Source organism: Siniperca chuatsi, linkage group LG20 (assembly GCF_020085105.1).
Source record: "Siniperca chuatsi isolate FFG_IHB_CAS linkage group LG20, ASM2008510v1, whole genome shotgun sequence".
Taxonomy (NCBI): Eukaryota; Metazoa; Chordata; class Actinopteri; order Centrarchiformes; family Sinipercidae; genus Siniperca; species Siniperca chuatsi.
Window position 1 is genome coordinate 5,460,100 of NC_058061.1, and position 15,376 is coordinate 5,475,475.

At 38.9% G+C, this 15,376-nt stretch overlaps 1 protein-coding gene across 44 annotated transcripts in view; it reads right to left on the minus strand.

Moving 5' to 3' along the window:
* The window catches only part of LOC122867843 (ankyrin-3-like), a 167,595-nt gene that overhangs the window by 62,893 nt on the left and 89,326 nt on the right, over window positions 1-15,376 (minus strand). For 36 of the 44 annotated variants that reach the window (XM_044179149.1, XM_044179143.1, XM_044179170.1 and 33 more), the window contains exons 6-14: window positions 13,929-14,114; window positions 12,213-12,236; window positions 8,793-8,891; window positions 7,425-7,523; window positions 6,704-6,802; window positions 6,331-6,528; window positions 4,871-4,969; window positions 2,685-2,783; window positions 243-341 (exon numbers count right to left, since the gene is read on the minus strand). In XM_044179149.1, the coding sequence (XP_044035084.1) occupies window positions 243-341; window positions 2,685-2,783; window positions 4,871-4,969; window positions 6,331-6,528; window positions 6,704-6,802; window positions 7,425-7,523; window positions 8,793-8,891; window positions 12,213-12,236; window positions 13,929-14,114 (1,002 nt within the window). The remainder of the gene's footprint in view (window positions 1-242; window positions 342-2,684; window positions 2,784-4,870; window positions 4,970-6,330; window positions 6,529-6,703; window positions 6,803-7,424; window positions 7,524-8,792; window positions 8,892-12,212; window positions 12,237-13,928; window positions 14,115-15,376) is intronic. The other 8 variants (XM_044179156.1, XM_044179166.1, XM_044179161.1 and 5 more) reach the window with 1 other exon arrangement.

The window sequence follows — 15,376 nt, forward strand, 5'->3', positions numbered from 1 at the left end:
TTTGTGCACTGTAGTCACTCAGTAATTAGACACGTGCAAAGACAAAACCACGCTCTCACATAGAAACACACACTCAGGCACACACTGAGAGACAATATCGTTACTTTGTCTCAAACAAACATACATAAAAATACACACACACACACACACAAAATAGTTGTGGCTGATGCTGAATGGTTCGATGTGTTTTCTATTTAGAAGGATGATTTTTTGTCTGAAGTCAAATGTCACATGTGCACTACCTTGGCTGTGGCATCGACTTGTGCTCCATTCTGGATCAGATATCGGACCACATTTGACTGTCCTGCCCTCGCTGCCATGTGGAGAGCTGTCTCTCCCCTCTGGAACACACACACACAGGAAAGAGGGATTGATAGTTACTCCAAAGTTTTGATTCTTCTCTGCCCTCCTTCCTCATGAAAACACACTCTTGTAGAAACTCCCTTTCTGTTTAGATGTACAAAGCAAAGGGGAGGCAGAGAGAGGGAGAGAGAGAGAGAGAGAGAGAGAGAGAGAGAGAGAGAGAGAGAGAGAGAGAGAGAAAGAGAGAGACCCCTCTCTCTCCACACCCAACTCACCATAATGACGTCCCATAATGCCCCGTTTCTACGGTAACCTGGCCACAGACACGGCGTGGGCGACCAAATACTTGGGGTTGAAGAGTTGAATGTGCAATACTCTTCCCCCTCTCAGTTTGCTCATTACTCAGTTCTTCTCTTTCAACTCTTTCTCCCATCTAACTCTCTTTCTCTTTATTCCTCTTTGTCCTTTAATGTGATTGAAGAGTTAACAGGGTAGGTAGTAAGAGTTTGTAGCTCCCGTAGAAGAGTGTTGATGGACAAGATGAGAGTGAGAGGTCCTTTCCTTACGTACACATGGCATTAATAGTTTTTCTCTCCTCCTTCCTGAACTACAGAGGTTTTGGAGGACTTGCTCGGATTTGTCCAAGGTAATGCAGGGTGGAGTAAAGTCACTTTCTGTGTTTGAATATATCAGTCTCTCTCTGTGAAATGCTCTTTTTGGTGTCACATTATCAGTGGTGAAAGAAGTACCAATACAATAAAGTAAAAATATTCCATTACAAGTAAAAGCCAACTTAAACCTGCAATAACTGATTTTTTTGGCCACTTGGGGACAGCAGACACACGTTTTGACATATCAACTTTTAAGTTGATACGGCAAACTTGTTGGCAAACTTTTCATTAATTTTATTAATTTGGAGTTGTGTTTGTGGCTGCCTGGTGAATCTAAGCCCAATATTCTCTCTCTTTTAGCTCTGTTTTTGGTCTCCACCAACTCCTGAGGAAAATATCTGGCTTTTAAGCAGCTAAATTCTCCACGATGTTCACCAGCTAGTCTCTAACTGTGTCCGTCTGCTGTTTGGTGTTAAGCAGGTACAGGGGGTTTTTGAGCTGTTTCACTGAAAACAGCTTCCAGCTGCAGCTGAAAACGACACTATGAGAGCGGTGAGAGTGAACCAAAACAGTGAGCTGAAACTCACTAAAAACTCTGTAAACTTGAGTGGAGCTGCAGATTTAGGCGATAATTCTCTGTAGGTTCATCACTACAAGCGGCCCGTCACATTTTCACATTGTCACTTAATACATTCTTATAATTAAAATAGCGGTTATAGCCGCTTTACATAAAAGTGCAAAAGTATCAGCAAAAGGTACTTTAAGTATTGAAAGTAAAAGTAGTTCTGCAGAAAAATAGCCCCAGTAACTGATATATCATTACATATGACATTATTAGATTGTCAATACTGATGAATCACTGTTTAAGCAGCATTTTACTGCTGTATCTGCTCAAGGTGGAGCTAGTTTGAACTACTTTATATGCAGTAGTAGTAAGTAAGTAGTTTCATTCAGTGTTTCCCAACCTAGGGGTCGGTGCCTTCCAAAGAGTCACAATATAAATCTGAGTGGTGGTGAGATGATTAAGCAAAGTTTTGCTACACAAATCTGTTTAGCTTTTTTAAAAATATTAGCTTTTTTGTGAAATATTGGATAATTTTACCTCTTAACCCTAACCTGGAGCATAAAACAATAATTCAAATTAAACCAACTGAGAAGTTTAGAGGGGAAATGTCTCTTTGCTAACACCTCACAGACACCTGAAACATGACAAGGGGTCTCACCTCCATGCTGCTTTTTTGTAAGGGGCCAAGAGCCAAAAAGGTTGGGAACCACTAGTTTAATCTTTAACAATGTATTGTATTTTATTCCATATTGTTTTCTTTAGGAAATTGCTCTGAAAAGCAACTAGTGCCTACTGAATACTTAAATGTATAAATGAAGTACAATATTTCCCTCTGAAATGTAGAGGAGCATAAGTATAGAGCAGAATAAAATGGAAATACTCAAGTAAAGTACAAGTACCTCAAAATTATACTTAGCTAAAGCACTTGAGTACATGTATTGTACTTAGCTACTTTCAACCACTGTGCATTATAGAAGAGAAACTGCGAAAATGCCATCTCATGTTGTCTCTCTCAGGTACAGAGGATGGACAATCACTCTTACACTTACCACCAACAGATTTCTTATACAGTATATCTCTTATATCTGTTCTGCATATCTAAAAAAAATGTCCCCCCATGTATGATGTAGTACTGACATTTTCCATTTTCTTTGGGAGGACAAGAAGGATACAAGAAAGAAAGAAACATGGCAGAAAGAACTCACCACATTGCTTGTGTTTGGTGAAGCCCCATTGTTGATTAGCTGGTGGACAATGTTATCATGTCCCATAAATGCTGCAACGTGGATCGGAGTCAGACCGGACTGTATAGTGAAGAGACACACAGAGGACAGGAGAAATTAATAAAAACAGAAAAGTGATGACTGCTTAAATAGCCACCTTTTCCAGTTTATTAACTGCTACAGTGTTCAGTGTGCCTAACAGCTTTGACACCTTGCCCACATAAACACACAGACACACATTCACAAAACCTTCCTTCATTATACTGTCAAATACAACAATATCTAAAAATCCCCCCGGCTACATACCCATTCTCTCTCTCTCTTCCAATATTATATCGTTTACAGAAACTGACATTTTCTACAAAGTGAAATGATTGATTGTTACGAAATGATTGTTAAGGTATAAGTGGTGATTTTCTATGTTTTTCTAATTGTCAACAAATCCCATGAAAAGACCAAAACCAAACAATTAATTGATTGTTGTTTTTGTGTATCCAAAGCCTGATATCTCATAGATATCATAGAGCTCCACTGTTGTACAAAAACTATTAAAAACACACCAATGAGTCACACTGTTACACTGGGTAACACATCCCTTTATTAACATGAACAAACACACTGTATTTTATTTGGAGTAAATCCCACATATACTGCTGCTGCTGGAAATACTCACTATTGTGTATTAATCTGCAGCTGAAAATAGCCCCCATCAAACGCACTATTTACTCCTGTATGAGTAACATTTGCATTAAAAAATGAAAGTTTCTGTTTTGTTTTTAAAGATTTATGTCTTTAACAGGAATGAATGGGCTTGAGGCTGAGTGTCACAGACAGGGCAGGGAGACGGACTAACACATTGTTGATTTTGGTCTTTTCATGGGATTTGTTGACAATAAGAAACAATACAGAATATCTCCAGCTTTATCCTTTACCTAAACTGAGGAAGAGTCAGATCCAGTTATTTTAGGTAAACTGGGCTAAACAAAACCTCTTTATTACACCTCGTGATACATGAGAATACTCTCTAGCTACTGATCAGTACCTATATGGTATTTAGCTAAATACACTGCACCTACAGTATATACTGTATGACACTGGCAGCTGAACATAAAGTGTTAAGTGTTGTTTTTACTGCATGTGAGAACAGGGGTGGAAGAAGTACTCAGATCCTTTACTTGTGTACAAGTACATGTATCAATATCAAAGTGTGAAACTACTCAATAAGTAAAAGTCCAGCATTCAAAATGTTACTTAAGTAAAAGTATTATCATGAAATGTACTTAAAGTATTAAAGGTAAAAGTACTCATTATACAGAATGACCCGTGTTTTAATAACATATCATTTGATTATTATCACCTATGCACTGCATTGCAATATGTAAGCAGCATTTTACTGTTAACTTTATATGATGACCATATTATGTTTAGTGCTGCACAATAGTAGTTATTAGTTTTAACTTATTGAGTTCTAAAAGTCTTCTTAGAGTCTAGTGGTCTGAAAGTCTAGTTATATTATTTCAACATGTTTCTTACAGAAATCAACTTGTTTCAAGAACTTTTTATAAATAACTGTGAGAATCTTAAAATAAGATGTAATAAGGGATTGCTGCTCTAGAATCAGAAAAATGTTTATTCTAGAAAATTCACGAAACCAGGTGACTTCTATTTAAAGCGGTTGAAATCATCTCTACAATGGCAGATTCTTTTTCAGTTTCCGTTTTAAGAAAATAAGATAAATAACTTTTAGGACTCAATAATAGAAAAAAAACCTTCAAAGTAACTCCAGCTGTCAGATAAATGTAGTGGAGTAAACAGTACAGTATTTCCCTCTGAAATGTAGTGGAGATGAAGTATAAAGTAGCAGAAAATTAAAGTACAAATATGTCAAAACTGTACTTAAGTACAGTTCTTGAGAAAATGTACTTAGTTACTTTCCACCACTGAGACGACAAATTTAACCCAGGTGAAAAACCTGCCTACTCTCTCCAGTGATGCTCCCAGAAGTTCACAGAGTACAAGAACAACTCCTGCTTTTTTTGCTGTAAAAACTGATTACACAGAAAACAACTGATGCCATAGTGCTTCCATGACATACACACTCTTCACACATAGACAAACAAACAAACACACACACACACACACACACACACACACACACACAAACCTACCTCAGTGACTGCCTGTATAGACGCTCCATGCTTCAGAAGTAGCTCCATCACCTTGACTCTGTTTTTCTTACAGGCAATGTGCAGGGGGGTGAAACCATTCTAAAAAATCAATACAAAAATATAAACATTTTAAAGTATAAAAATAGTCCAAAAACTTTCTGTGTGCTGCTTTGCAGGTCTTGTGGAGCTGGCGGAAGACGAATCTGGAACGCCGAATGGAAAATACAGTACAAAGGGGGACCTTCTTTCCTTTTTCCCCTCTTTCTTTCACTTTTTCTTTTAACCCCTCTGCATGCAAACCAGACAAGCATGTGTGGAAATAATTGACTTGACTCTAAGCTGTAAAGAAAATAAAAACTATGCTGTACTGAAATAGATACTTTTCTTTACAACTCACTCTTCTCTCACCAACACGTACACTCTGCCCCCTCCCTCCCTCTCTTGACTCCCTCGACTTTGAGGTTTCTGGCTCAATCCTATGACTTCATTTTCCTCTCTGTGTCCTTTTTTTCCTTCTCCTTCTCTCTGGCTATAAAGTCCCAGTGCTCTAACCACACCCAGACTTCTCCCATTACAGAAGAGAGATGGTTGTCTTACACCAAGGCAGTGGCCAGGATTATAAAGTCTCTTTTAGTCTCCTTGTCTGTTTCCTTCATTAATTTCCTTCATGTTCTCTGTCCTGTACTCCCTCTCCTTCTCCATTAAAGTCCCTTATTGCTCGCTTTTTGTTGTAAAAAAAATGTGCTGGTAGTTTCACAAGTCACTTTTCTGTTAAAGTCAAAATGGCAATCTTACGAGTTGGACTTTCTAACATTCCTGTAACTCTTTAAACATTGTGAACTGAATGCCATCCTATTAAAGTAAAGGCTACAGCAGCACAAGGTAAATACACACAGAGAGATAAAAAATGCACTTCTTGTTCCATCTTCTAAGAGTGCTGTTTAATAAACCATAAAATACTGTGAATGAGTCTCTTCTTATGTCAGACCACTGTGTGAAAAAGTATTTTCATTGATGTTTTTCACCTCGCAGCGTGGGACAAAATAGAAAAAGAAAACTTAAAAACCACAAAAGTCAGACCACCTGTCTCTCTAAATTTTCATCTTTCATTCCTGCCAACTGCTGGAATATAGCCAGCAGAAAGTTTGACATACAGCATGTGAGCATATAGGAATTAAATGAGAGTCACAACCCAACATAATTTTTAACAATGCTTGGGCTCTGTCGTATTGTACGCCACAAAATAGGTAGCAGAATTTTATATTCTATCAAATAAATAAATGTACTGATTTCTGCGTCTAGATCAGATCAAGTAATTAATCCTAAACCCTTTTAAATGGAGAGCAATTTTTCTCTCCTTATATTTTTATCATAACAAATGATTCGTGAGTCTCCGAAACTACAGAGGATCAACTGTCTCTCTTTGCTGCCGACCCCCCACGTCCTCCTTTTATCCTCACCAGTGCCTTGGCGTTGGGGTTGGCCTTCTTGTCCACGATGACCTTTGCCACCTTGTAGTGCCCACAGTGGGCAGCCACATGCAGCGCTGTCAGGTAGTCATTGGTCACGTCGTCCACGGGCACCTCGTGGTGCAGCAGCAGCTGGACGCAGTTGAGGTGGTCGCCCTGTGTTGCCATGTGGAGGGGAGACAAGCCGTTCTGGAAGGAACACAGGAGAAAGATGTATTTGTAAGAACAGATAAGGCAGAGTGAGAGGGAAACACAGACAGTTTAGGGATTTTTGAATAGTAAAAAAGAGAAGGTGAGAAAGAAATGAGAGGGAGAACAAACAGAGAATGATAGAAGAGAAGACAGACTGGGGTTGGAGGTGTACCTTGGTCTTTGACAGTATTGGAGCTCCTCTATCCAGCAGCATCTCCACCACCTGCTCATGGCCACTCCTGGCACCACAGTGAAGTGGAGTCAGACCATCCTGAGAAAACAAACCGTATAGGTTCAGGCTGATGTTCTTCATACCATCACCAACAGTGTCCTTAAGCAATGCAATGAAGCCCTCACTGCAGGGGTTAATGACAAGACACCTTCACTTCCACGTAGCTGCCGGATGATTTTGGCGATATTCATGATTTCATTTCATTTGTAGGATTACATGTTTGTCTGCCGGTTGAGAAAATCCCTCTGATAAAAAAATGGTGGGTTGAACAAGCTGCTATTGACACCTTGGAGATGATGATATAATATGGATAAATGGACAAGGCTTGGGCTTGGGGATTATAAATGTTTAACAGAAATTCTGGCATGGACTTAAAAAAGGGAGGGTTTAAAAAAGCAACACTATCAAGCTACATTCTCTACATACAAGTCCTCTGCTGCTTTGATTTTGAGTATTCTTTATTTAATGTCTTTTGCAAGCCCCTGACGTTATGAAGGTGCAGTAATAAATCGATGGAGTATCCCTTTAAATATTAATATCAGTTAAAAAATTTAGGGTTTTTTTGGGTCAAAATAATGTGTGTGTGTGTGTGTGTGTGTGTGTGTGTGTGTGTGTGTGTGTGTGTGTGTGTGTGTGTGTGTGTGTGTGTGTGTGTGTGTACCTTGGTCCGTGCATCTATCTTGGCCCCTCTCTCCAGCAGCAGTCGCACCATGTTGCTATTCCCACGTTTGGATGCTACGTGCAGTGGTGTTATGTCATTCTGGGGAGAAAGAGAAGCATCATTTCATCATTCAGCCACAGAGACAAGAAGCCTCAGAATTGTAACACCCAGTTTAAGGTGTAGTTATTTTAAGAAAAAAGGAAGACAACACATTTCAGACAGCCTGTCCATGCCTGCAGCATTTTAATACATCTAACTTGTCTGAAATTTGCTTACCCAATTAGAGAAAAAGGGCTCTATTTGACAGTACAGGCCTTTGTCTTTCCAGAGAAACTGCCAGAAGCCAATAGTATCTCTATCTACTAACAGAGTGGCACTGGGTGTCCTTCTATAGGGCTAAATAGGAGGTTTTAATAGGACACTATGCACTGCGGAGTGAGTACCTTACATGGTCAACTGTTTTATCATCATATCATCTGTATGACTACAGACTGCTTCAGAGTGTTCTTTGCCAGCATGTCTTTGAAATAATGTCACCAAAACACATCATTTGCACAATTTTGTACAGTAAATGTTAGAGGATATGGCTGGCATTATTCTATATTTTACTTATAGTCAACAAGTCCATTTTTACTATACATCTTTAAAAACAGACAACAAATACTGTTGGCTCAGTAATTTCCTAAGACAGCTGGGCATTATAGTTTTTAGCAAATGTTTCTCAAACAGGAGTAAATAGTGCATTTGTTGGGGACTATTTTCAGCCACGGAGGAGTAAGACAGGAGGAGTTAGATATATCAGACTTTGGTTGCACAGACAGTACTTGTTAGCAGGATCAATTCATTGTTGGTTTTGATCTTTCCATGGGATTTGTCCTCTACAGTTAAGAGTAAACCTACTTTGTGAAGTGACAAAAACACTTGGAACAAAATACAACAAAATACGAACGCCTTCAAAGTTAAACTGAATTAGACTTTCAGTTTAAAAAAGTATTGATTGACATAAATTATTTGAGACAACACTTTCATATACATTCACAAACACACACCCAGTCTCAAACACCCATAAATCCAGCATCAAACCTCCAATCTGTAGGATCATATAGCACACAGACAACATGTATATGTTTCCTCCAGCAGAGTGACAAGCACAGCTGTAGATTTTACATGTGTCAGTATTCTGGCACGCACACACACACACACACACACACACACACACATCGTCCCACCCTCTCATATGAGAGTCTTGGAGTGAGTGCTTGCAGCAGCGCTCACTTCAAAAGGTCTGTGTGTGTGTGTGTGTGTGTGTGTGTGTGTGTGTGTGTGTGTGTGTGTGTGTGTGTGCCGTCTTTGAAGCGAAGTACCTACCCTCGCCTTGAAGTCCACAGCTGCCCCTCTGTTAAGCAGGAGTGTTGCTACGTTGATATTTCCATAGTGAGCCGCGATGTGGAGAGGAGTGAAACCGCTCTGAGTGGGACGAGAGACAGACCGACAGAAAGAGAAACCAGAGAATCAAATAAAGAGAGGGGAAAATAAGTAAAACATCTCTCATAAAGACCCATGAGCAAAGCATGATGGGACATTACATAGCGGTTGGCCAAAAGCAGGCTAACAGAGCGCAGCAGACCAGGGCTGAGCAGAAGGCAAAACATGCTTTGAAAATTTGACAAAATTAAAAAGTGTTAGAGTGCTGGATTTTCCTTTTATAACAAAATCAATATTTCTACTTCTCTTGTGCTATAGTAAGGGCAAGTGCACCGCAACTTGACATTGTTCGGGGGTGAAGAGGATAGAATCATAGCAATCAAGCACTTTAAGCTCCTGTCAAATGAAAACCATGCAAAGGTGATTCATCAAAAACCCAGACATACAGGTGAGCATGCATCTGCACTGGTTAAAGGTAATCTAGATTTAATAGGACAATCTAGTTCTAAAAAGAGCTGCTTTAAAGGCCGGACCTAAAGTAACCACTTTAAGATATCAAAGTTACCAGCTTGGATTAATGTAAACAGCTCAAATTCAGTCTTCTGAAAAAGTATTAATCCAAAACATAAATCATTCAGTTTAATCAGATAATCTTAGCCAGTTCAGTCTTAATTCTTGTGTTTTTATTTTTCCAAATCAACAAACAGGAAAGGTCAAGAATAAAAACAAGGAGCTGTTCTACTGAAAGCTGATGAAAATGCTTTCAGTGACAGCAATTAGCATTATCTCAAAGGATAGTCAGCACAATGGCAGGTTCATGTTTGTTAAAAATGCAATCAAATAAAATATATCGGCATGCTACAGCTCAACTCCGGCCCACCAGTTTTTCCTCTCATTGGCAGCTGGATGAGAGCCTTAGTTTCTGTCAAGATGTTTGATAGACAGATGGTCACATGCACAGCCAAAATTTAACTTGATGTAAGTACATCGAGACATTAGCAATTTGCAGCACATACAACACTGAAATAAATTTAAAATTCAAGACTATGTGCATTACAAGCAATCACTCAAGCAGTGCATGGAACAAAAGCACTTTTTCTAGTTATCACATATATTATTATAACTCGAGTAGGATCACATTACAGAAAGGTGCTACTGTGGATGGAAAATGCAAAGTCATAGGGGAAAGAATAAAAACCTCTACTAGTATATTCTGTAAAAGCTATTATTACAACTGTCAAGGACAACAAGGCTATCGGATGCAAACTTCAGTATTCTGCAGTTGATGTTTCTTGATAACACCAAGGCTTGAGAGAAAAATTAGGACAAAAATAGAGGGTGAGGGTTAAATTATCTGGCTTTCAGGAACAATACATGCCAGTCATTTTCTGGCCAAACCACAAAAAGAAAATCACTTCTGATCATTCATAATCCTTTATTACAAAATGTTAGTTCTTCTTCTGAGCTATAAAAGGAATAGTTCGGATTTTGGCAAATTCAAAACATTTTGGCTAATATGCTTATTTGCTTTATTACAGAGAGTTTACCACTCTCATGTCTGTACGTTAAATATGAAGCTACATCCAGCAACCGGTTAGCTTAACTATGTTAAGTGACTTAAATGTTAAGTCTGGAAACAGGGGGAAGCAACTAGTTAGGGACTTCCTGGAGCCTTGTCCTCACTGTGAGGTTACCAGGTAAGCAGTGGAGACTCCATGAAGGCGTTTTTCACTTTGATTTTTGCACGGATTACACTAACAAGATATCATTTGTTAACTAATTAGTGAGCTTTAGAGGTGCTGGTAGGCAGAGTTTGTTACTTTTGAACAGAGTCAAAAGTTGCTGTTTCCCCGTTTCCAGTCTTTGTGCTAAGCTAAGCTAACCAACTGCTGCCTTTAGCTTCATATTTACCACACAGACTTGAGAGTGGTATTGATTTTCTCATCTAACTCTTGGCAAAAAAGCAAATAAGAATATTGCCCAAAATGTCAAACTATTCCTTTAAGGCTAAGCAGTACGTCGTCATTAGATAAGATAATTAGGTTTAAATTAACATTTAAAGACCGGGAGTATGTCCAGGTTATACACACTGCAGCTTGACCAGAAAGTAACAACTGAGATCTACCAGTAGATCTATTGATAGATCCAGCAGGAGTGAAGTCTTTCAAAACATTACACAGAATATTTTTACACTAAATCAGTAAATGACCAGTGTGTACACTACGTGTTAAACCCTCAGGATGTCTGTGAAGACAACAGCAATTGCAGCAAGGCGGCCACTACTGCCCTTTTTTTTCAGTGTTTCCATTGATTTGAATACAAATGAGGCTTTTTTGCTGGAGCAGCTATTCCACTGGACAAGATTAACTACTATATGCATACCGTAAATTCTCAAATTGGATTTATTTATTTACCTCAATGGCAGAGACAACCAGACCTTTACTTGGAACAGGTTTATATTAGTCACAGGGTTTTTATTCCTTATTTCACCTGCTTCCCAGTTAATGCAAACTCAAAACTTCTTCCATGTTTACCTGTTTTCTTGATAAATTCAGTATTATATAGATTTCCACAGCACTAATCCCATCAGTACGACAACAGAGTCTTGTCATCCTCACCACTGTGCTGCTTTCAGTTTCTCTTACCGTTTTCATTCAACAATTAATTTCAGTACTTTCACTTTTTTCTCGATCGTTAAGCTGCCGTGAACGCAACTCAACATTTCCGGCAGATTTTCACAAGTATTCCAGCTTTGCCATTATTGGTAAGCTTTTAAAGTGAAAAATCTATGGGAAGTGTTGAGTTTCATTGACGGCAGCTTGATATCGGATGGGAAAAATGGAAAAGTAGAAAAACTGGAATTAATAGGCGGATGAAACAGGTTATTCTGCTGAATTTACCATTTGAGAGCTGTTGTTGTTGGCTCCAGGTTTTTCACCACCCTCAATGTTTTTTTTTACGCAGCCTGTATTAGTGACAGGTCTGAATTTGTTTGTGCTGGCCATGGCCCCCGGCTATTATATGAGAATTTACAGTACATTACAATATCTACTGAAAAAAGACCTAAGTCTGCCTATGATGACAAAAAGCTCTAGGTATGCTCAAGGTAACTAAAATTCTAATGTTATTTATTTCATCTCTGCCCAAAAGCAGCAAGCCACTGGATGCACACAAAGCAAAAAGTCGAAATGTGATGCAGGCTTCAAAAGAGGCACAAAGGGGAGGAGCTGTCAGCAGCAAAAGCATTCATGCCAGCATTTAGCATTCATGCTAGCAGACAGAAGGCTTTGGCTTTGCAATGGTGACATGAGTGAACAATGACAGAACAGAAGAGAGGAAAAGAGAAGACACCACAAGATGTACCTCTGTTGTTCTATTCACCATCATCTAGAAGGGAAAAGGAAAACGGGGAAGTGGTAGGGTAAGAAAAAGGAACGAATAGAGGGAAGAGGAGGAGGAGGAGAGAATGGGGTGGTTAGTGCACCACAACAACTACAACAGCAACACCAACACCATGGTAGCACAAAGCTGTTTGATGGGTATATGAGAATGTGGCCGGAGATAATGAAAATAACTAAAACACAGAGGTACACACAACTTGATGATGCACTGAGACTCTCCCTTATAGTCTGTTATTTGTTCCACACTGAGACAGTCTATGTGGTAAATATATCTGTATTATTGTTTTCAACAAACAAAGTCAAAGACTACACTGTTCTTGCCCTGAGTGGCACTTGGATTGTCACACATGTAAAGACTTTTATCAAAAATATAAAGTTGTTGTTGTTGTTGCATTTTTGTTCCAGAGAAAACATGTTCAGGACTTAAATGCTCTCTTAATAGGAACCAACATAAAGCATCATCAAACTCACAATAACAAAACACGACAGAAAATGCCTATCCACCTTATTCCAAGCCTAGATTCTTGAGGAAATAGACGAAGGCGTAGGTTTGGTTTCAGAAGTGTGAGCATATGTGAAAAAATGTGCATCTTTACTAAAAAGAGCACCGTCATTTACTGCCATATCTAATATTTAATATTTGATTGATGTTCAGTTCTTGCATAGTTTTAGGAGAATACTGAGTGTAAAAAAATATACATTAAATGTTTGCTTTTTATACCCGAAAAACTTGCAGATGAGTTTGCAGTATTTTTTCAGGCAGTAAACTGTATGTTGCCTAAGAGGCAAAACCCAGGGCCAAATAAAGCCTGCAATTACTCACCGCTGTTCTAAAGCTTATTGCTCTGAGTGTTCAGTAATAACTGAAGGCGACTCAGATGGAGACTCAGAGGGAGTTTCTCTTTTCTCTCATCTGGATTTCAACAGATGCTAAGTTTAGCTAACTTAGTATGTTACTGCTATCAGAGGCCACTTCTTCAGGTCGCCCTCCCATCCCTCGGTATTAGAAGTCAGAGGTATATTCACATTATCCTGTTTAAAGAAAAAATATGACATTTTGGGAAACATTCTTATTCACTTTCTTGCTGAGAGTTGGATGAGAAGATCAACACCACTCTCATGTTTCTACACTAAATATGAAGCTACAACCAGCAGCCACCTAACTTAGTTTAAACACAAAGACTGGAAATAGGGTGAAACAGCTAGCATGGCTCTGTCCAAAGCTAACAAAATCCGCCTACCAGCATGTCTAAAGCTCATTAGTTAAAATGCTAAATCTCATTTGCTCCAACATCATTTATTTCCCCAAAATCTCGAAGAAAAGGAAATATACCTATAGCACACCAATAACTCGCAGATGCTGGTTGAGTGAAAGAAATAAATGTAAGTTGCCCATAATTCACTCAAGGTATCACAGGGCTAGGAATAAGCTGGATAGTGCTTGCTCATGGTGGGAATTGCTGGGTCTCTGTAAATAATATTATAAAGAGCACGGTCTAGATCTGCTCTATATGAAAAGTGCAATAAAATAACTTCTGTTATGAATTGGCACTATATAAATAAAACTGAATTGAATTGCATAGTATCGTAAACAGAACAAAAATAAACAAAATCACTTCCTTTCTGACAGTAGGTCATGATGGAACTTGTAGTCCTGCCTATCGTACAGAGAGCGTACCTTGGACTCTACGTCAGCGTTGTGGTCATTCTGGAGGAGAAGCGCGGCGGCCTTGGTGTCATCTTTCCGTGCGGCGATGTGCAGCGCTGGCAGGCGGACCTTCCCCTTGGTGTCGTTTTCCAGTAGGAGGGAAACCACCTGGTCATGGCCCTGCTGCAACGCCACTGCCAGAGGAGTGAAACCATCCTGTGAACCAGCAGAACCAGTTAAGACCAGGAGGCGGTAGTGAGACGGATACACTACAGTTCAAATACAAAGCGACCATGTGAAAACTTAATATTAGCTGCTAGCAGCTACCAATGGCTACAGCAATAAACAAGAACATTAGTTTGCACTTCCAAAATATTATGAGTAATTATATTTCAAATATATATTTTTCTGTCTTATAGGACAAACAAATTGTGATTTTAGAAAACAGTTAACTGAATTTGTTTTCCAAAGAAACAACTGTCCATTTATAAATCCAGCAGACTACAATTTAGCAGATACTGTTTTTTCTTCACTTCACCTCTAAAAAGATAATCTACTGTTATGTTACGTTTTATTTTTTTAACACTGTTACCTCAATTTAAATACCTTTAGTATCATTAAAGGCATCGTTATTTACTGGTGTTAGCCTCTATACTTTTATTCTACAGATAAAGTCTGAGTAAGTGTGAGAAGAACAGAAAAATATAGTAGATTAGAAAAATAGAACAGCATCAAAGAGTAGAGTAGAGTAAAACAGAATAGCAGAGTAAGTAGAACAGAATAGTAGAGTAGGGTAGAGCAGAGTAGAATAAAACTGGAACGGAAAAGAATAGAATACAACTTTACTATTCAACCAGAGCTGGAAATGTCACTTCAGACACAATAAACACCATTATAGTACAGAAAAACATAAACACATAAACACACACACACACACACACACACACACACACACACACACACACCTGAGTTTGTTCAGGTGAACTTCTGACTGCAGTAAGAACAAAATGTGTTTTCTACAGGATCATTTTGGGTGCTGGTGCTTTAAAGCATCAACCAGAGGAAAATCAAATCAAACTCCTTTGAAGTGGCCGACTGCTGTCGTCACTACAGCCGTGGCCACCCTATGTAGACTTAGATTATATAAATCAAACAGCTGCCTATTAAGCTGATGAGAGACACACAGGGTCAGCAGCGGAGCCGCCAGAGTGATTTTAGTATTCCTGTCTCATCTGAAATGTGTCTTTAGCTCAGCCAAGCACACTCACTTGGATGCTCACAGACAGACACACACAACGCTTCAGTGTCATTCATCAATACAGGGAAAAATGTGATAGTAAGATTGCCATTGTGACTGTTACGTAAAAGTGAGCAGGATGCTTATTCAGACATGAGACCGACACGTTAAATTGCCATAAAGGAGTGCATGTCTGAAAGGGGCTTAATCATAGACTGTATCCAAAGATTGCCGACATGAC